This window comes from Phodopus roborovskii, unplaced genomic scaffold (genome assembly GCF_943737965.1).
Source record: "Phodopus roborovskii unplaced genomic scaffold, PHOROB, whole genome shotgun sequence".
Lineage (NCBI taxonomy): Eukaryota > Metazoa > Chordata > Mammalia > Rodentia > Cricetidae > Phodopus > Phodopus roborovskii.
In genome coordinates this window covers 19,798,894-19,821,040 of record NW_026126485.1, presented here as the reverse complement: position 1 = coordinate 19,821,040, position 22,147 = coordinate 19,798,894, and the positions used below count along the sequence as shown (strand labels likewise).

Here is a 22,147-nt window from a genome sequence, read left to right as displayed (position 1 = left end):
TGATGTCAGCAGTCGAGACAAGGGCAGTTTTTGCCCAATAGTCCAGTTTTGTCAAAAGGAAAAAAACTCTATATAGAGTGTCTTTGTTGCTTATCATCCTCCCAGGAATAGATTGGTGCTGCCAGGAGCAGACATGTCTCATGCCAAAAGAATTCTGTTATTAATACATTTAAAATGTCATATTCTACAGGTCTTTGCAGATCACCTCTCTATTTGGAACATATCTCTGCATGCCTAGAAAACCTAACTAACATGACTATAAGTTTGATAAACATGGGTGACCTGTAATTCTTATTAACCTACATAGCTTAAGGACTAAACCTTCACATAAAAATACACAGGCTAGAGGGAAAATACTTTGTGCAAAAACAGAAACAGATGTACAAGATATGTACAGTATGACAATAACCACAAAATTGTGACAAAACAACAAAAATATATTTTTTGACAAAATAACAAAAATCCAGAGGTAGAAATGTATAATGTAATATGAACAAAAATAACATTTTTTTCCCCCCCGAGACAGGGTTTCTCTGTATTGCTTTGGAATCCTAGCTCTGTAGACCAGTCTGGCCTCGAACTCAGAGATCTGCCTGCCTTTGCCTCCTAAGAGCTGAGACTAAAGGCGTGTACCACCAATGCCTGGCTAAATAACCTTAATTTGAATCAATATACAAAAATATCTTAAACAGAAGTAGAAACATATATACAGTATAACAAAAATAATTTTACATTTGTCTCAATAAATAAAAATATCTTAAACAGAAGTAGGAATAAATATACTATATAATAAATATAATTTAAATTTATATCAATATACAAAAATATCTTAAACAGGAATAGGAACATAGTTAACAAAAATAACTTTGAATTTGTATCAATATACAAGAATCCACACCAATGTAAATTATTTAAAACTGATTGTTGCTTTTTTAGTTTACAAGTAGAATTAATAATCTACCTTATTAACCTACCATATCTATCCCTTTTTTTTTCTATTCCAAATGCAATATCTGAGCCTAACCTCTATTGTTCTGTCTCCAACCCTATAACAACTTATTACCAAGCCCCTAGAGATGGCAATTATCCACAACCCTGAGAAAAACAAAAAAACCACCTACCCCACCTATTGGGAAAGGGTGTGTCATTTTCTTAGAATTACTTCCTGGTGTCTGCGGGGAGATTGGTATCTCTATGGGACCCTGCAAAAACTAAAACAATGGTTTTAAATCTTAGGAGGACAAGCTGCAATATTTGTAGCCAGTCTCTAAGTAATGGGTAAAGCTTATCTAAAGTTCTGGCTAGAGTGGTGCAAGAGGGTGGACCAACTCAGCTAGCTATCCTGGAATTGCCCTGGGCAGTTTGTAGTCCCAAATCACCCTGGTTAAATGTTTAAATGTTTTTAGGGTTGCTATTGCACTGAAGAGGCACCACGAACACATAACGTTTTTTAGTGTATGGACATACACAAAGAAATAAACTTTGGTGCATTGTATAATGCACAAAATGGTGCTAAAATGTAATTCATTATGTCAGGCCTCTGTGTATTTTAAATCATTCATATTTCTTCACAGTAGATATTGTACTATATGCTTTCATGCATAGGGTCTGATATGCCTTTCAGCTATTCTAGGCAGCAGTGAAACAGGTTTTTGTGTATCCCACACTAGCTTTAAACTCATTTTGTAGTTGAGGATGACTTTGAACTTTTGATTCTCTTGCCTTCTTTTCCTAAGTGCTAGGATTACTGGGGTGCACCATGCCTGGTTTTAATGAAGTGCTGGTAATCAAACCCAGGCCTTCAAGCATGACAATCACCAGAGCAACTGAGACACATCCATAGTCAAACCAGTAAGTACCTTTTAATTTCTACTTTAGAGATGCAGCAAACAGAAGTTAGTTGTATTTATTCAAATGGCAAAGTAAAGTTTGTCTGAGTCTGGGCTCCAGGGAGAAGTAAGGCTCAGTACTCATGAGCTTTTTCATTTGGGCAGATATAGAGTTTGGCTTAATAAAGATTACTCAAAGCTGAAAGTGCAACTCAAATGCATACTAAAATAACATTTATTGGACTAGAGAGATGGTTCAGTGGTTAAGAGCACTGGGGTATGAGTCCCAGCACAAACATGACAGCTCACACTGTCTGAAACTCTAGTCTTAGTAGATCTGGCATCCTTTTCTGGCCTCCACTGGCACCAGGCATACATGCGGTACACAAACATACATGCAGGCAGAATACTCATAAACATAAATGAATCTTATAAAAACATTTATTAACTTAGGCTGTATAACCCTGATTTAGTGAAATAAAGTTAAAACATAAAAACAAGTAAAATGTCTGAGATGCCTTTCAGCTTGAAATGCGCATTCTCAGTTAAGTCAGGAGACTTCCCTAACTAAGCTTAACACAGAGAAGCAAAATGGTCCCAATTCCACCCCACAGGAGAGGACAGACCCGAGCCTATGGAGGTGGTATGGCTGATCTATTTTCATGTGAGGAGCATGTGTTAGTGGATTGAGGCAAACCTCAGCATGCCTGATATATAAGTTTAGACAAGATTGCCCTTCATCTTCCAGACCAAAGTGCAGGACAGCAGCGGACTAGAAATCACTCTGTTGTGGCTGTTTGAGCGTTGGCAGCATTTTCCAAAATCTTCCTTTTCCATTCTTCATAATCCTGTGACAGACCTTCATCTTTCGGTGGTTTATGTGGGGTTTCTATTACTTCTTCTAGTTCTGTAAGAGAAAGTTATCAAAAGTAATTTCAAACTTACATTTACAAATGGCATAAAAGTGAAAATTAACAGTATCTACTTTCATTAAGGTAAGAGAGAAAGACCCTAAAGTGGAAATGTAACAGGGCAGATTTTGCTTTTCTTTGTCTTACATGCTAAGTGTTCTAAAACACTGAGAAACATCACAAACATTATGAAGTAGGTGCTAACATTAATCAGGTTTTACAGATTAGGAAACAAACTTGTTGAAGTTGTGTTACCTTTTCAAATGCACAAAACCAGTGGGTGGTTGTTAAACAATTAAAAAGGAGGCCATTAGCATCAGATTGTCTTTGTAGATAGAGTTCCTATGTAAGTAACTAGAATTTAATTTTTTTTTTCAAGACAGGGTTTCTCTGTGGCTTTGGAGGATGTCCTGGAACTAGCTCTTGTAGACCAGGCTGGTCTCGAACTCACAGAGATTCGTCTGCCTCTGTTTCCCAAGTGCTGGGATTAAAGGTGTGCGCCACCAATGCCCGGCTTTAAAAATATAGTTTTAAGGAAAAAAGTAGCCAATCGCAAAAGCTACCTTTCTGGTTATCCAAATATGGACCTCACATTAGACCACACTTAAAAGTAAATGAGTAGTTTGACTCAACTGGATCTTTTCTATTCTCCTTTTAGGCTCAGTCTTGCTGTTCAACTATGAGGTGGAGTTCTCTGAGTCAGTTTTGGGTTTGATGCTGCCCAATTTATGAGTCAGTTTCTGCTTAAATTCTACTTAAATTGCTTAAAGATTTTAATAGTGACAAAGAACAGGCAGCGTAGGCATCCCCACTCCCATACACTGTTTTGTGTGTGGTGTGTGTGTGTGTGTGTGTGTGTGTGTGTGTGTGTGGTGTGTGTGTGTGGTGTGTGTGTGGTGTGTGTGTGTGTGTCTGGGTTTTTTTTGTTTGTTTGTTTGTTTGTTTGTTTTTTAAGACATGGTCTCACTGGCCTAGAACTTGCTTTGTAGACCATACTGGCCTTGAACTCAGAGATCTGCCTATCTCTGCCTCCTCTAAGTACTGGTATTAAAGGAGTAAAGGAGTGCTGGGATTCAAAGTGTATATCATCATACTTATACTGCACATACTTTTAAAAATTAGGAATATTTTTATTTTTGACACTTTAGATATATTTTTACTTACACTTCTCTTACTTCTACTTAACTATTTCTTAAAGGTAGTTTTTGTTGTTGCTGTGAGAACGTATCAACATGTAGTCAGCCCATGCTGGTCTAGAATTCACTATATAGACAAAACCTGCCTTGAATTTATAGCAATCCTCTTGTGTCTACTTCTGAGTGCTAGGATTACAGCTGTGCACAACCATGCCTGGCTTTAAAAATAGGTCTTATCAAAAGTTAGTTAGTAGTCAGACTTTTCTCTTGTCATGTAACTGTTGGGAGTGTAGAGGATTGCTCACTGCATAAATCACATCGCACCAACTTCAGCACAAGCACAGCTAGTGTGTCCTACCTTTTGCTGGTAGTTCAACCAATGGCTTCTTTTTCTTCAGTGCTGGACTAGCTAAATCTCCAGAGTCTCCTTTCAGAAAAGGAAAAAGTGGTTTTCAAGGTTGATTTTTTTGTTTTTATTCAATTTTATTATTTGGCCATATAGGTCCTTAGCTGGATCACAGAAATTAAAACCCCAGAGGAGCAAAGAGTGGTGAAGGAAAAGCAGATAATCTTGCTGTTCTCTTTTCTGGGTACATCTCTTGTTAGACATGAGAATCACTTCCATCCTAGCTTATGAACTCAGAGGCTGGCATTTAACACTGGAGTTTCTTAGTTTTTAGACAGGGTTTCACTACTTAGTGCTGGCTGATCTACTATGTAAACGAGGCTGACCTCAAACACAGAGATCTGCTTGTCTTTACATCCTGAGTTCTGGGATAACTGCCTAACGGACACTGATGTTTCTTAAAATATCTATTTTTAAATAATGTTTTAAAAATTTAAATTAGAAACAATCTTATTTTACGTATCAAACCCAGTTCCCTCTCTCTCCCATCCTTCCACGCCCCAAATTGACCCCGTCCCACCCCCCCCCCATCCACTCTCCAGGGAGAGTGAGGCCTTCCATGGGGGAATCATCAATGTCTGTCACACCATTTGGGGCAGGGCCTAAGTTCTCCCCCCGTTTAAAATATCTATTTTCTAGGCGTGGGTTTGTAGAACCATATTTTTTGAAGGTACTAAACCACTGCATTTGAAGAACAGGACAATTTTCTCATTAAAGAATTCATAAATGAGCATTTTTCAACTACAGCATACTCACTGTTAATCTGCTGCCCAATCTTCTCTAACTGCTTACATAGCCGATCAAATATTGCTTTTTTCACACCGGATGTTGTTATCATTTTAGTTTTATCCACTTTTAGCTTCAGAATTCTAAAATATAATTTCATAAATTTGCTTTTTTTCAATATCATCAATCTTCTTGGTAAGTCAACCAGATCACAGAATTATTACCCATTACCCACATTTTACTAAGATTCTCCAGCTGTCTAGATTTTCCTTTATTACAAATGTTATTAGCTAGAAGCTTGTAAATTTGTTCTTATTGAACCAAGAGCTAAACTACATCTATTCTGCAATAAATGGGGCAAATAAAGTTATCTGTTGTAGAGCTTCATGCCTTTCAAATGTTTCCAATTTGCATAATGGATTCATATCTTTTATGTGTTCAACTCACTTTGAGAATGTTTCTATTTATACAGGAGTGTCACATCACTTTGCCTCACCCCCAAAGCCCCAGAGCAAGCAATTAAAAAATAAAACAACTGGGGCTGGAGAGATGCAGTGGTTAAGAGCACTGGCTACTCTTTAAGAGGGCCTGGGTTCAATTCCAACACCCACATGGTAGGTCATAGCCACCTGTAACTCTAGTTCAGGGCATCCAATGCCCTCTTTTGGCTTCCACAGGGGCAGCACATAAGACACACACACACACACACAACAATTGACCATTTCTTGCTCAATTTAATATAATTCCAAAAGTGGAGTTATTTCAGAAATGTTTTATACTCAAATGAACAGTTGTAGGCAGCACTTTTTAAACAATGTGCCTGGAAAATCAAACATGACCATGGTCCTGATAAATTTTACCACTTACAAAAAGCATGGTCTGAATGAGACTTTGGTTGCCACTTGGCAAGTAAACTTCTTGAAACACTAGTTCTAAGTTGGCAGCTATATTACCTGATAACCCAAGAATCTGATCACCAGGCCACAAACCACAGTGTTTCAGGAATGAAAAACTTACATATTGGCAACATTTAGACTAGAGCTGGGTGTTGAGGCACACACACTTGAAATCTCAGCATTTGGGAGTCTAAGGCAAGAGGGTTACCATGAGTTTAAATCCAGTCTAGGGTACACAGTGAGTGTCAGGCCAGCATGGACTACACAGCAAAACTCTGCCTCAGAAAACCATAATAGCACCCCTCTTCCTCCCCAAACCCACTCACTTGCATGCTGAAAGTAGTGCAGCAGTGGTAAAGAGTGGTCTGGACAAGTCGAGATCTGCCTGCTGAGTTTCAGTGAGACTGGACTCATAGCTAGGAGATAGCAACATTAGTGGAGTTATTTGTCAGAAGTATTATTTCAAAGGGGTTCAAAATGCAACGAAATCATTTAGAAAACAAAACACAACTTGGGTATAGTCTCACCTAGCTTCCAACTTGAATTGCTCTCACCTATTGCTAGCATCTGTTTGTTGGCTGTGTTGTAATTAACTGCCAACAGTTATTACATATATTACCAATAATAAAAACATTTATTAAGAATAAAAAATATTTATTTAGGAGCTGGAGAGATGGTTCAGTGGTTCAGAGCACTTATTGCTTTTGCAGAGGACCTGGGTTCAGTTCCCAGTGTCCAAGTGATGGCTCACATCCATCCATAACTCCAGTCCAAGGAACCTGATACTCTCTTCTGACCTGAGGGTACCAGACATGGACATAATCTCTACAGACATACATGCAGGTAAACACTTGTACACATAAAATAAGTAAGTCTTTAAAAATAATACACACCTTTGCAGTATCTTTGAAGCCATGTCCACTGCTTCTGTACAGCTGAACTGTACAGCTAGGTCTCTTATTCCAATATTTGAATTTAATCCCAGTAAACACTCAAAAGATTTAAGACAGCTCTGATACATCTTTCTGTTCAAGCCAGAGAGCTTAATTAAATAAGCCTTTGAGAGGAAAACATACAAATTTTAAGTTCAGTTTATTATTGCCCTTAAATACTTATTAAGTGGTATTAATTATGTACTAATTTAATTTAACTAAAAAAATCAACAATCACATCAAGCAGACCACTATTTCAAAGAACTCACATCATAGAAAGAGACAATCATGCACATGTACAAATAATTTAAAAATGATTAAAAAGTATAGCTTGTCTAAGCTTCGCAAAACTATCCAGAGGGAGACACATATATGTGATTTTGGTGGAAATGTGCAAATCATGCTGGGAAAAGTGAGGGAAGTAATAGGAGTGAGGAAGGTGTGTGTCTGGAACAAGGGAGAAGAGCAGGATGCTCCACCACACAGGGAACCAGCTCCATCTGGGGGAAGTTAGGGGAGCTTTATAAAAGATATAACAACAAAGCACAGTCACATTCAGACAAAAAGAAACTTGGCAGAAAAGAATGGGAGGGGGATGTTGCATTTACAAAACTAGAAGTCACTAAGTGAATTTATAGCTTGAGGTCAGGATAAAAGACACCAAAGAATTGGATAGCAATAGAAAGTGAACAGAGCTTTAATGAATATATCAATTATAACACAAGTACTGTCAAATACATTACATAAAGATAGACTTCTTCTCTAATTATAATAATAATCCAGTGAAAGACCTTCTGTTTAGTTTTTGATTTCAGGGTTTCTCTGTGTAACTGTCTGGGAACTCACTTTATAGACCAGGCTGTCCTTGAACTCACATCTTCCTGCCTCTGCCTTGAAAGTGCTGGGGTTAAAGGTGTGTGCCACCACCACCCAGCAACATTTTCTGTACTCATTTTATGGATGAAGAAAGTGGCAGCTCATAGAGGTAGTAAATAGTACTGACGTTTGGTTTCAACATGTGACTCTTCCTGACTCTAATATTCTAAAACATTAACCTCCAACTGTGAGAGTTAACCTCAACTTTCAACTCGATGAGATCTAGAATCAAATGAAGAACATCTGGGCATGCCTATCACGGATTATGTCACTGGATTAACTGGGTGGGAAGACTTGCTCACTGTGGGTGGCATAACTTCCTGACACAGGATGCTGGGCTGTGTAAAAATGACAAAGTGAACCAGGTACAATAATTCATTGATTTCTGTTTCCTGACTGTAGCTGCCATACAATCAAATTGTTTTGATTGTAGCCTTGAGTTAGGAGCTAGAAACCCTCTCCTGTGAACAGTTTTTATTGGGGTAACATCACAGCAACATGAAAAGAAACCAAATCACTCAAAATATTAAAATGAAGCAAGAAGCTTGAGTTTTGCCTGGCACTGGTGGTGGCAGCACAGGCTTTTGATTCCAGCACTCTGGACGCAGAGCAGGTGGATCTCTGAATTCCAGGTCAGCCTGGTCTACAAGAGCTAGTTCCAAGACAGCTAGGGCTGTTACACAGAGAAACTCTGTCTCAAAAAAAAAAAAAAAAAAAAAAAACCAAAAAGAAAAAAAAGAAGCTTGAGTTTCATATCAGATCATTCAGATGTCCTATGGAACCTACTTACTCTATCCAAGGGGCACTTCATACAGGAAGCTGCAAGGTCCAGGCATATGACAGCACTGCTGGTTTCTGAGCTGTGCACAGACAGACCGGCACATTTCACCTTGGACAGCCGCAAGTACTCCTCTGCTTTCCTGGTTATAAAGGCAATATATTCACTAAAATGGTTGCCGAACTTTGTCTCACACTTCGGCAAAGAATTGAATGCGGCAGACTCATACCTCACCTAACTTTTGTGCACATTCATTTGGGACCTAGAATACACATCCTTTGGGGAGGGAAAGTTCTTTAGATTAGCTGTGGCCAAGCGCTTTTCAAAGAAACGTGAATTTAAGTCTCCACCAAACAACCCCCTTCCTTCGAACATTACTTCAAGTATAAAGAGTTAAAGGCAGGCAGGTTAGAGAAAATCAAATTCTTTCTTTCTCTTCCTTAAATATGCGGTCCTCAGTTTGGGCGGCTTGTGAAAACAGTTCCGAGTCCCATCCCATTTCTGTCCAGTAGCCCTGGATGAGGCTTATGAACTTATAATTTCTAACGAGATGGCATTGCTGCTGTGGCGGATTCGAGACCACGTTTAACGAAGCGCTATTTTAATGATTGTGGACGGAGTCCCCCATCTTCACCTCTCATTAGTGCTCCCCCTTCCGTCACCTCACAGGGTGCTGAGACTCTCCGACTGGTTCTTTCTATATGCTTGCCTGCAACAGCTTCACTTCCAACAACAAATCATACAACGAACCATCCAATCTCAAGGGCGTCTAAAAACCGAGGCTATCTGGGCCACTCTCGCCACATTTTTCCATGCATGGCACTGGGAGCCGTTCCTGAATTCTTAACGCCCTCCCTCCTGGTCATTCCAGCTCCTCACTCTGCACTATTTTCTACCTTCTGCTTGCCATTTACAGTCAGAGGTTCACCCTGACTGGTTCCTTTTCCGACCACTGTGCATCCACAGAGCTGGACCACAGACGCCCTCTCGGACCATCTCCCACAAGCCAACAGCCTGAAAGTTTCTCTCGAGATAGGGCCGCCCGAGTCTCGCCCGCACCGCCAGTGCCCCCGGCGTCGCCTTGGGAGCATCCAGGGCTGCGACAGGCACGCATCCCGGCACGCACGGCCGCACTCACCTCAGGACACCGGGCTCCGCAAGGCCGAGGCGAGGGGCGAGTCGCCGTACCAACTCCGACGCCATGGCTGGAAGAAACGCGCGCCGAAACAGACTGTCAGAGCGCTAAGACCCGCCCCCGGCGCATGCCGATTGGTTGCGACAAGGAAACGAGCCCGTTCTACAAAAACCAATCCTGGTCTTCGTTCTGCGCAAGTGCACACGAGGATGCGCTGGTCCCGGGGAAATGAAGGCGTACAGAGCTCTATCGCTGCCCGCCTTCTGCCGCGAACCCTTTAACTCCAGCTCCCCTTCCCGTTGTCCGCAGCCGGCCGCTGCGCAGTACTATTCCCGCCCCGTCCCGTCCACAACACATCGCCTTCTGCCGCTCTTCCCAAATCACGCGAGACTCGAAGTGGGCCAATCGAAAAGCCGCTACCGGCCGAGGGCGGAGCTAGAGAGGGCGGGGCTCGGGAGGCCGCGTCACCTGACGGCGGGCGGCTCCGGCGGAGTAGGCTCTGCTGCTTGCGGGTCCCGGAGTCACCATGGTGAGTGAGAGGAAGCGGTGGGCCAGTGGGTTGCCCCTGTCGCAGTCCTCGCTTTCTCCCAGCGCAGGGAACCCTGCGGGCAGAGTAGGGGGCCATACGTTCCGATCGAGGCCGGTCCTAGCCGGGCTGGGCCTGCGGAAGAGGGCACGCGCTGAGGAAGGCCGCGAGTAGGCTGCGGTGGGTTGCGGTGGGCGGTGGCGCTGGATTTGCTCTTTGCCCCGAGACCAGGCGGCCTCTCTTAGGGGTGTCTTGGGCTGGCGGTTCTGGGTGTCGGTGCGGGCCTGCAGCAGCCTCTCGTGTGGAATGGCCGTCCTCCCGGTGAGAGTCGGAGTCCCAGGTCTGCGGTAGCGAATGTGGAGTCGAGGCTGTGATGAGCGCCTGAGCTTTGGGCTGGAGCTCTAGCTGGGACGCGCCCAGATGGTGCGTTTCCACCTTTGTGCTCGGCTGTACTCGCGGGCCCCACGGCTTTTCTCTGCTAGAAAACCTCTTCGTGGAACCGCACTGGTCCCCCGGCCTTCCGTGGCCGCATACCCCTTGATCTTGCAGTGCCTGTCAGCGAATTCTAGGGACCTGTTCACGTGAGTTTCCCGAAGGACTCGTGCTTTCTTTCACTGAACCCAACCCATCAGGAAACCACTTTTCCTTTCTCATCTGTTCACTGAGGACTCTAGCTCACTTGCTGGAAGTAATCTCCTTTGGGTTTCTCTATGATGGTAGCCGGTCGTGGTGTAGCAGTGGCCTTACGAAGGTGAACTTCCTCAAAACTCGAATCCTGTTTATTTTCCACAGGACAAGTTGTCACTTGCATCATACTAGCATTTAATGTAATCTGGGATAATGTTTTTGGATGAATGTCCGTTTTAATTATTTCACCTTGTGTTAATAGGATAAAAACAGTATTAATTGATTTTGTTGTTGATTTTTTGGAGTTGGGGTTGGAGATGATCTTGCTGGGCTCTGACCAGCCTGGTAGTAATGGTCCTCCGTTCCAGTGCTGAGTTCTGAACTTTTGCACCTGTAATTTGCTTATCTTTGATGTGCACTACTTTAATATAATATTTTGCCTTACAAAATGATTTTTTTCCCTCAGAACTTTTACAGTCAGAATTGTGTACATGATCAGTGTGATGTTTAACTTTAGAATTTGTTTTTTCAAAAATTACTATTGACATAGTGTTTTATTGTACAGAGCATTTGAGGATATTATACAGACTGCATTTATGTGCTGGGTGAACCAGGTTGGAGCATAGCTTTTCCTGTAAATTTTACTGGAAAATGAAACCTAGGTATCAGTTCTGTCTAAGGCTGTTTTTAGGATTTGAACAGGTACTCAGGCTTTATTTAAGTCTCACTTTTGCAGGTGTTTCTAGATGCAGAAATTCTTCTCATTGGCAGTTTACTCCTAGAAATACAGAGTCTAGTTCAACTAGTCAAACATCTGGGGGAGAAGACATACTTTTGAAACATACTGTAGTACAGTACTTTGGGGTTATGATGGGAAAGAGCTGTGTCAGGAGCTTGGAGAAGACTTTGGGAGGGAATGTGAACAGATTCTGAGGAGAATGGGCAGGAATTCTCAACATGGAAAAGAAAGATTATTGCTATTTAATGTCCATGGTATACTTTATCATAAGACCTTTGGGGTATTACTAAGCTAGTCATGTATGGAATTCAATGTCTAGGGTTTTTTATTGTTTGCTTTTTTTCTTTATGTAGTTCTGGAGATTGAACCCAGGGTCCTTAGACTATTAGACAGAAACTCCAAACTCCCCAATCCAAATTGTTTGAAAGTTCCTGTTTACTCATCATCCTTAATTCTCTTTGAAGTATTAATTTGTGCCTTATCACCAGTTTATAAATACCATTTTTATTAACATAAATCAAATTCCATGTCTTTAAAGATTAATTTTCATTTTCCTATTGCTTTATGTCGTATTGGTACTTTACATCTGCAGTTTATAAGTGGGAAAATTGACCAACCAATAGGTTCCTACAACCAGTAGAGGTAATTGCTTTCAAATAGGAATATTGTAATAACTAACGCTTATGAAGTGCTTATTACTAAGTTACATATGCAAAACTTTATATGTGCTATTTTATTTTTCTAGTCTATACCAGAAGTGTGTGACTTCTTTTTATATATATAAATTTTTATTTAAATTAGAAACAATCTTATTTTACATATCAATCTCAGTTCCCTCTCCCTCCCTTCCTCTCATGCCCCCCACTGACCCCCTTATCCCACCCCCCTATCCACTCCACAGGGAGAGTAAGACCTTCCACAGGGGATCATCAAATTCTGTGACATCATTTGGGGCAGGGCCTAGGCCCTCCCTCATGTATCTATACTGAGAGGGTATCCCTCCATTGGGAATGGGCTCCCATTTTAACAAATCAATGATGTGTATGTATGTTCATATTTTGCATGTGAATGCAGGTGCCTGTGGAGGTCAGAGGTGTTTGGATTCTCTAGAGCCAAAGTTATAGTTGGTGTGAGCCACCTAATATGTGGGTACTAAGAATTGAACTCAGATCTTCTGCAGGAGCCTGAGCACTCTTAACCACTGGGCTATCCCTTCAGCCCTTTATTTATGATTTTGGGAAAGAAATAGTTGTGGGAAAACTCAGTTTTCTAGTTTATTAGCAAAAGCAATACTGGGAGATGCATGCCATGCTCATTACTCAGTTGTTATTGTTTTTTTCCTTTATTTGAAATCGAACCAAGACAAAATTTTCAACCCAAAATTAAACCAAGACAAAGCTTTTAGGTTGTATAAACTATTGTATCTCAGAAGTGAATTTTTTTTTCCTGTTGTTTAATCTTAATGAAGCATTTTGGTTGTCTTAGATTTGAAACATAAAAATTTACTTTCATGCTTATGTGTAAATTCTCCTACCTTTTCTAATTGATTATGTAGAAAGGTACTTTTCTTTTGGTTAGTCTTAAGATTTTTTTAATGAAATTTATACAAAATATATAAGTCAGTAGTTTTGACACATTCCCTTTTATTCCAAAACATTTTCATTACCTCAAAAGAAAGTTCTGTACTCATTAATTGGTGATTTGCTTACCTTTCCTCCTCTAAATTAGTAATCTGTTTAAGGTATTTCATATAATGGAGTCTTACAGCATACGTTTGTGTCGGACTTCTTTTATCTAGTATGCATGTTTTAATACTAGAGACTTTTTATGGCTCAACAATAGCCTATTATATATATATATATATATATATATATATTTACTACCTATCCATTAATCTAGTTATTTTTTTTAATCAGCTATATGATCTGAAAAGTCTAGAATCAGTTAATCTTTCCAGTGAACATTCATGAAGAACATGTTGTATATGCTGAATCTCAAACATATGGTTATATATAATTACATTGTTAGCATGTTGTGGTATTAATGTAAACATGGTGTTATTTAACATGAAGTACTGGTTAATTCTACTTGTCATGGAGAATGAGTTCATTTTGCAAGTGGTTTTGCTGATGGTGGCATGGAGTAGATTCACTTTGTTCTTTTTTGCTGTTTGTGTTTTTGAAGTAGTAGGTATTTGAGACCATCTTTACCATTTTGCTCTATTGTAAGTCACTAATAAGTCTAATATTTTATTTACAAGTTGTTTAGTTTTGCTATGAGGAAAGGGGCTGTGTTCTTATTAACATATTTCTTGGTGAAAAAAGTAGATTAAAATGTAGATGAGAGTAGTTCAGAGGAAAATAGAAGGTCTTAAAAAATTTGAATTATGCTAGACTTATAAGAAATAGCTTGGCTATACAGCTATGCTCCAGTTGGGTTTAGAGCATATTAACAGAATATAGCTATAAACTATCACCACCGGTTTCTTTGACAAAATATTTAGTTATTTATGTTGTACTCATTTTGAGATAGTCTTACTATGTAGCTCTTTCCTGGAACTCACTATGTAGGCCAGACTGGCCTCTAACTCACAGAGATCTACCTGCCTCTGCCTCCTATGTACTTGGATTTTAAAGGCGTGCATCTCCACACCAGGCTGGGCCAGAATTTTTGAGTCAGTTTACTTGACAAATTAGATATAGAGCTGGAATGAACCATATGTAAGAATATTGGAAAAGGACTATGGCTAGAATTACAGAAATGACTTTGTGTGTGGGGGCTAGGAGAAAGTGCTTAGGAGCCACTAATGAAAGTATTTTTAAATGTTTATTTCAGCCTACAACACAGCAGTCACCTCAGGATGAGCAGGAAAAACTCTTGGATGAAGCCATCCAGGCTGTGAAGGTTCAGTCATTCCAGATGAAAAGATGCCTGGTAAGAATGAAAATGTGAGACATACAGTGGGATACTGCATATTCCTAAGCGAGCATCTCCATTTCTAAATTACCTAACATCACTGCTTTTGGTCCATCTAATCACCACCAGCAGCTGCTTACTTAGCACTGTTCATATGTCTGAACAGAGAGCCCTACTTCTCTGAACTGTAACTATGACTAGTGACTGTGAAGGCAGGGGAAGTTACACATTGCCACGTTTGTTACATGTTGCCACATTAGCATCTAATCCAAATATCTGACACTCTTTGGTTTTATATCTTAGACCTGAGGAAAACTTAATATTAATGGGTGTTCAGTAAATATTTCATAAATGAATGTATTTGAATGCCCCAATTTGAATTATTCAGTTATGTTTTTCACCTGAGTATCCTGAGAACTTTTGAACATGTATTTTATTGTAGGAACTAGCTTAAAAACTATACTTAAAGATACATGTGGTAGTGTTGACCTCTGGAGGCAGAAGAGGACCAAGAACTTGAAGCCACCTCCGGTTTACATGAGATTCTTAAAACATGAACACAAAAGTTGCACATATTCCTGTTTATGTGTTTTTACAGTCCAAAGATAGCAATACTTTGCATAGGTCTTTTATATTCTGTGTGTTAATGTTTAAAGAATTGAACCAAATAGGCAGGTACTTTAAGCTATAAGTTTCTTGAGTGATGATACTTTAAAGTGTCTTATATTTTCCATGTATGTATGTGGTATTTGTGCATGTTCATGGAGTCCAGAGGTTGGTACCAGGTGTTTTCTTTAGTTGCTTTCCATCTCGTTGACAATTTCAATCTCATACATATATACACTAAACTTAATTTTGGTTATTTTTGGGCCCCGTTCTCCTTTCTCATCCTACCTTCTCTCCCACTGAAACCCTTCTCTTCCTCCTACTTTGAGCCCCCCCCCCAAGTTTAATTATATAGATTTACTTGACTGTGAGTGAGGGGTTATATCCCAGAACATGAGCGACTTGTCAGCTGTCTCCCAGCACCCATTAAAAGCTCATAGTCTGTCAGTGAACAGTAGAATCTTAGGAGCCCTTTCCCCATGTAGAGCGAAACAGACAGATCCAATATTCTATAGGTATCCACAGCTGCAGTGAGTGCAGTGGCCATATCAGGGTCACAAGACACTTTCAGCACTCCTTGACAACTTCTTGCTCTTAAATCTTTTCACCCTCTTTTGAGATGTTCTGTGAGCCCCAGGGACAATGTGGAACAGTCCATAATCACTTTGGCCAGTTGTGAGTCTCTGTATTAACCTCCCTCCACCTTTAAAAGAAGTTTCATTGATGAAGGTAGAGAGCTGAATTAATCTGTGAGTATAATTATAAGTATTTAGAAGGCAGTTTGATACTGCTTAGCAAAATAGTAGTAGTAGGTTTTCCCCAAGAACCTGTTCCTTTCCAGCTGGCTTTTTAATGTTTTTTCCTTTTTAAATGTGTATGAGTGTTTTATCTGCCTGTATGTATATGTACCTGTATATACCTGGTGCTTGTGGAGATGAGAAGAGGACATCTGATCCCCTGAAACTGGAGTTATGGATGGTTTCGAGTTATCATGTAGTTGCCAGGAACTGGACTTAGGTCCTATATAAGAGCAACAAGTTCTTTTAACAGCTACAGTCAAGAATTTTTGGGGTTATAATACTGTGGAGAGGGCCTTAAATCCAATTAAGTGGTTAGTTATACCTATAACATTACCAATGATAATTATTGTAGCTTCAGGGGTTTCCATCTGAGTAAGACTATTGATAACTTTCTTCCCCTAGTAGTTTATTAAGAAAGGTAGCCAGTTGAGTGGAAGCTTTCTGTTTAATTATAGCTTGTTTTCCCCAAGTACTGCAATTAGAGTATGTGGTCTCTTCAGGAGTAGGGTCTTATCAAGTTCTGGTAGAATAAACATGAGCAATGGCAATAACCTGTATCATTTTGGGGCCATCTGGGACCTCTCTGACCAACATTCATAGGAAGATGCCCTATACCTGGTTTAGTATTTTTATTTAGTAACCTGTGGCTTCTGTGGGAACATTATCTCCCTGCGTAGGGTACCCCAGTAAAACTCTCTATATAAATTACATATTCTCAAATAAGCTTATAAATAATAGGTTATCATATGGCTTTTTCATACATCCTTAGTGTTAACTCTTCCTCTGTTACTTCCTCTACCCTTCTTTCCTGTCCCATCCCTTTACTCAGTGGTTTTCAACCTGTGGGTCATAACTCCTTGGGGATTGAACAACCTTTTCATGGGGGTTTCCTAAGACCATCAAAAAATACAGATATTTACATTATAATTCATAACAGGAATAAACTTACAGTAGCAAAAAAAAATAATTTTATAGTTGGGGTCATCACAGCATGAGGAACTGTATTAAAGGGTCACAGCATTGGGAAGGTTGAGAACCACTGCCTTATGTAAATTTTCCCATACTACTTTGTTCTACTGTTCTCCTTTCCTTAAGTCTTTTCTTCCTTCTACCCCCTTTACTCCCTGCACCACTCTAATGCCCCTTCCTAGTTTCTTAGCTTCTATAGGTGTTCCTAGTTGCACACGTAAATCTAAAGATTGAAATCTAAGATCCACATATGAAAAAGAACATGCAGTGTTTTAGTCTTTCTCAGTGTGTCTTACCCTACTCAGCATGATTTATTTTTTCCAGTTCCATCCATTTACCTGTAATCTTCATCCTTCTTTACAGCTGAATAAAATCCCACTGCGCATATATGTGCCATATTTTCATTATCCACTCATCAGAAAGGAAATGAGTTTCAGCAGGAGTCTTAGCAAACTCCTTGACCTTACACGGTGACCTGGTGTGGAGGCTGCAGTTCTAGAGCCTGTCCATATGTCATAATATTTTTGTGTATGGGTATTTTGCCTGTGTGTATATTTGTGTGTCACATGTGTATCTGGTGTCCTTGGAGGCCAGAAGAGGATGTTGGATTCTTTAGAACTGGAGTTAACAGACATCTGTGAGCTGTCATGTGGGTACAAGGAATTGAACCTGGGTCCTCTGGAAGAGCAACGAGTATTCTTCAACTGAGCCATCCAACTAACCCTTTGTTTCCTTCTTGGCCTCAGAGTATGCCACTGGTAGTGAGGTTCCAAGTCTCCATACATTCTCTGAACTCAGGGTACAACCAGTAATGGGAACCTAAGTTCTGGCACCATCTGTGTCTTTAGATGATGACAGGGAGTGCATTCCTGGGCCCTTGTCCAATACCTGGCTTCAGATCACGTCTGATGCTGGGGCCCAAAGCCCTGATTTTCCTCTCTAATCTCAGAACATGACTGACAATAGCAGAGTCTTAAGTGCCAGTGGCCCTTACCTCTCTTTCTGTCTCATGTTTGAGATGGAGTTCCTGACTAAGCCTGTAGCTCACTGGTTAGGCTAGACTCTCTGTGAGCTTTGGAGCCCTGGGGAGGAGGAATTAGGCTCCCCCCCACCTTCAATGAGGAGAGACTAGTGAAGTTGATTCTTGTGTGTTTAAAATAAGTGCTGTATACTCTTAAAACTATATAACAGATCTTTGGTTAAATACAACCAAGATAAATGTTTAATTAAATTAAGTATTCTTATCAATTTTCTTGCTATTTCTGTAGGACAAAAACAAGCTGATGGATGCTCTGAAACATGCCTCTAATATGCTTGGAGAACTCCGGACTTCTATGTTATCACCAAAGAGCTACTATGAACTTTGTATCTTTTGAATGTTGAAGGATAAACATTTGGGCCATATTTATTTCTTGACAAGGCCAATTTTGTTATAGTTGCTGTTTTTTGTTTTTTTTTTTTTTTGTTTTGTTTTTTTTTTTAAAGTAGAAACAATGCAGATTTATTAAGGAAAGTGAGAGGAGAGCTCTTGAGAGTGGGTGGGCCACTGCATGTATGTGCATCACACTCATGACTAGTGCCTGCAAAGGCCAGAAGAGGGCATCAGATCCCTTGGGACTGGAGTCACAGATGATTGTAAACCACTGTGTGGGTACTGGAACTCCAACCCAGGTCCTCTGGAAGAGCAGCCAGTGTTTTTGCTCACCCCTCCCTCCCTTATTTCTTAGTCCAGGCTAACTCAAACTCACAGCAGTCCTGCTTCAACCTCCTCAGTGCTACTGGTTGTAGGTATGAACCATCTCTATCATGCCTAGCTTTTGTTTTTTCCTTGTTAAAAATTTCTGGAGTCAATTATTCTATCATTTTTTTAGACAAAATAGTTCTCTTCCAGACAGATACTGTAAAAGAAAAAGTTGCTTTCAGAGTACACTTTTTATAAGCATTAACCTCTCTCCATCTTTTTTTTCCCCCCAGTGTTGGCTATTGACCTTAATTTTAGGCAGACAAGTCTTCCAATTGAACTAAATCCGTACCTACATGCTTAAGTTTCTCTAAATAGATTGCTATTATGTCTCAATTTTTGAAAAATATTGAGGCTATTAAGTGGCAGTTGTTTTCTGGATTTTGTTATTTTTGAGGTAAGGTCTTGCCGTGTAGCCTTGCTTGGCCTCTTAACTCACAGTGCTTGCATATGCTTGTTGTGTGCTGGGTTATAGGTGCATGCCTCCATGCCTGGCAGCCCTCCTCCTTTTAAGATGATGAGACTGGTCTTGAATTCTTGGGTTCAACTGATACTCTGCCTACAGCCTACCTAGTAGCTGTGATTTTTTTTGAGTCAGTGTATTATGGTATAGCCCATACTGGCTTTGACCTCACTATCCTCTTGCTTGGGTTTCAGACATTTACTACTACACCAGCTTTAAAATTTTCTAAATTTATTTTTATGTGTTTGACTGCCAGTATGTATGTATTGCATCCCATGTGTGCTGGTGCCAGGGTGGTCAGAAGAGGGTATTAGATTCCATGGAAACAGAGTTATTGATGGTTGTGAGCCATCATGTGGGTACTAGGAATTGAACCCAAGTGTTCTGCAAGAGCAGCAAGTGTTTTAAACTGCTGAACCATCTCTACAGCCCAGCAACTCTTTATTTTAAAGTAATAAAAGCCAGTTGAAATTCTATTTTCTCTTTGAACATTCATTCTTATCGGGACCTTAAGTGTGGGTTTTCTTCTAAACTCATTATCCTATAGCTGCAGCTTTATGAGTAGCTGGGATTAAAGACATGTACTCTATGCCAGGAATCTGAAAGTGTGTGCACTTTTTTGTTGGTTTTGTTTTGATGGTGGTAGAAATTGAACTTGAGGTCTTTCTCATGGGAGGTAAATGCTGGCACTACTGAGCTATACCATTAACCCTGCCCGTTAGATTTAATTATTCTGACAAGTGTTGTGGAGTTGTTTGTTTGTTTGTTTTTATTTTTTATTGATTTACCTTTATTCTTAATCCTTAATCATAATTAAAAGACATGGCTATTTCCGATGAGCTGCACTACTTGGAGGTCTATCTGACTGATGAGTTTGCTAAAGGAAGAAAAGTAGCAGATCTCTATGAACTTGTACAGTATGCTGGAAACATTATTCCAAGACTGTAAGTAATTAAAGTCTTTTATATCTACATTTTCAAGGCTTTGTGTTGGGCAATATGGTAGCCAGTGAAGTCTTATCTGATGAACAGTTGCTGTTGAAAACCCATCATTGCATTACTTGCCTTGAGTGTATCTTTTTTCTTTTTGGAAATTTCTCCTCTCTCTTTTTTTGTAGACAGCATCTCATTGCCTTGAATTGATGATTGCTCTGGCTCAGTCTCCCAAATGCTGGGAATACAGGTGTGAGACACTGCTCAGCCAACATTGGCTTCATTAAAAAGACAGATGTGGTGGCATATACCTGTAAGTCCAGCACTGGGAGGTAGAGGCATTGCTACAGGTTGAAAGGCAACCTGGTTTTCATTTGCGCTCCGTAGTGAGAAAAAGCAGGTGTGTATATGGGAGAATCAAAATAGAAAAAAAATCTGCAGTAGTTCCCACAAGCAACCATGGTCTAAGGTTATTAAATAGGAAAATCCTGGAAGTAATTAATTAAGTTTAAAATTGTGTGCTATTCTAAGAAGCCTGTTAAAACTTTGTATTGTTCCCCTGGGGGTGTGAATCTTCCTTTGTTGAGCACACTGTATGTTATCCACCTTTTAGTCACTTAGCAGCCATCTTGTTGGAACAGCTGTGCAACCTTAGCTTCACTCACCCTACTTTATTCTCATTATTTAGTCTTACATCATCTCACATCATTGCAAGAGTGGTGAATACAGCATAGTAAGATAAGAGATACTCACTTATAGCAAACTGCTACAGCTATCGTATTAGTTACTGTGGTTTGTCACCTTGACTAATTCATAAACTCATAAATGTATGTGTACAGGGGGGAATAATGATACCCACTAGCGTCAGTTTCAGTTATCAACTAGGGTTCTTAGATCATATTCTTGATGGCTAAAAGGAACTGACACTGGGGTCAGTCAGTGATACTATTTTTTTTATATATATACATTTAGTAGTTATATTAAAAGTCATGATTTTCTCCCCATAAACAATACTGTTGAAGACAACAGTTCTTGTCTTGATTATTTAGTATATGTGTAGTGTTTGGATACAATCAAATGTTTACATATCACATCTCTAATCAAATGTTTTCTTCTCCCAGTTATCTGTTGATCACAGTTGGAGTTGTGTATGTCAAGTCCTTTCCTCAATCCAGGAAAGATATTTTGAAAGATTTGGTAGAAATGTGCCGTGGTGTGCAGCATCCACTGAGGGGTTTGTTTCTTCGGAATTATCTTCTTCAGTGCACTAGGAATATTTTACCTGATGAGGGAGAACCAACAGAGTAAGTAATCTTGGGTTAGTTGTACTGTGGGGTTTTTTCCTATAATAAATGTCCAATAATTGTAGAAAAGTATACAGAAATAAGAACATAAGAGTTGGTATTTTTCCCCATTTAAATTCTTGTAGCATTTTGTGTCTAGATTTTCATTGAGATACAGAACTAATTCACTATATGGTATGAGGCAAAATGTACTCACTCATATTCAAATATTTCTTTGGAAAACTTCTTTGGATTAGAATCTGCGTTTTAAAATTTTTAGTATTTCTTTTGTTTTGAGATAGAATTTTGCTATGTAGCCTTGAGTGGCTGGTACTCAACTCTGTAGGCCAAGCTGGCCTCTCAAATAGTGGGATTACAGGCATCTAACATAGTTTAGAACATTTTCCTATTATATTATATAATCTTTGTAGGTGTTAACTAGTGAAAAATAATTTATGGAAACCTCTGTTTCATTTGTGCGCTCTGTTCTAGCATTAAAATCTATGATACCTTTTTTTTTTTTTTCAGAGCAATGTAGTTAGCTTTTTATGTGATGGGTCCACAGATTGAAGAACCAATAATTTCTTCTTATTTAAAGTTTAAGTATTTTTTAAGTTTCTAAGACAAGGAAATCAGTAGATCTTAGTATCTACATCAATCCATTTAACAATATATTATGATGTGTATGTGTGGGAATGTGTGCCATGGTGTGTATATGGAGGTCAGAGGATAACTTTATGGAATTGGTTCTTTCCTTCTGCCTTTAACATGGGTTCTGGAGAAACAAATTCAGACCACCAGGCTTGCATGACAAATTCCTCCCTCTGAACCACACCTCTACATTCTTTATTTTGAAACAGTGTCACTGTATAGCTCATGTTTGCCTTGAGCATGTAATCCTCTTGCCTTTGCCTCCCGAA

The 22,147-nt window shown here is 39.7% G+C and overlaps 2 protein-coding genes across 3 annotated transcripts in view; one reads left to right on the top strand and one right to left on the bottom strand.

Moving 5' to 3' along the window:
• Nucleotides 1–1,838: 1,838 nt before the first annotated feature.
• Orc6 (origin recognition complex subunit 6) lies at nt 1,839–9,917 on the bottom strand. 2 transcript variants are annotated; one of them, XM_051195029.1, is made up of 7 exons: nt 9,629–9,917; nt 8,503–8,632; nt 6,798–6,961; nt 6,231–6,320; nt 5,039–5,151; nt 4,235–4,303; nt 1,839–2,736 (listed from the first exon to the last, which is right to left on the bottom strand). In XM_051195029.1, exons 1-7 carry the CDS (start codon nt 9,691–9,693, stop codon nt 2,609–2,611), a joined length of 759 nt encoding a protein of 252 aa, XP_051050986.1. In that variant the 5' UTR covers nt 9,694–9,917; the 3' UTR covers nt 1,839–2,608. The 2 variants fall into 2 exon arrangements, with proteins under 2 accessions (XP_051050986.1, XP_051050987.1); XM_051195030.1 differs by lacking the exon at nt 6,231–6,320.
• Nucleotides 9,918–9,994: 77 nt separating this feature from the next.
• Vps35 (VPS35 retromer complex component) overlaps nt 9,995–22,147 on the top strand; it is a 30,453-nt gene continuing 18,300 nt past the window's right edge. The window contains exons 1-5 of the mRNA XM_051195028.1: nt 9,995–10,154; nt 14,353–14,451; nt 18,077–18,173; nt 19,833–19,956; nt 21,066–21,248. Of these exons, the coding sequence (XP_051050985.1) occupies nt 10,152–10,154; nt 14,353–14,451; nt 18,077–18,173; nt 19,833–19,956; nt 21,066–21,248 (506 nt within the window). The 5' untranslated portion in view covers nt 9,995–10,151. The remainder of the gene's footprint in view (nt 10,155–14,352; nt 14,452–18,076; nt 18,174–19,832; nt 19,957–21,065; nt 21,249–22,147) is intronic.

Excerpts from the sequence above, each read along its gene's own strand:
- Orc6 (XM_051195029.1), bottom strand. The coding sequence starts at position 9,693 with ATGGCGTCGGAGTTGGTACGGCGACTCGCCCCTCGCCTCGGCCTTGCG. Across the intron at positions 8,633-9,628 it reads GCGGAGCCCGGTGTCCTGAG|GAAAGCAGAGGAGTACTTGC; the intron begins GTGAGTGCGGCC and ends CTTTATAACCAG. Across the intron at positions 6,321-6,797 it reads GCTTCAAAGATACTGCAAAG|CTATGAGTCCAGTCTCACTG; the intron begins GTGTGTATTATT and ends GCTATCTCCTAG.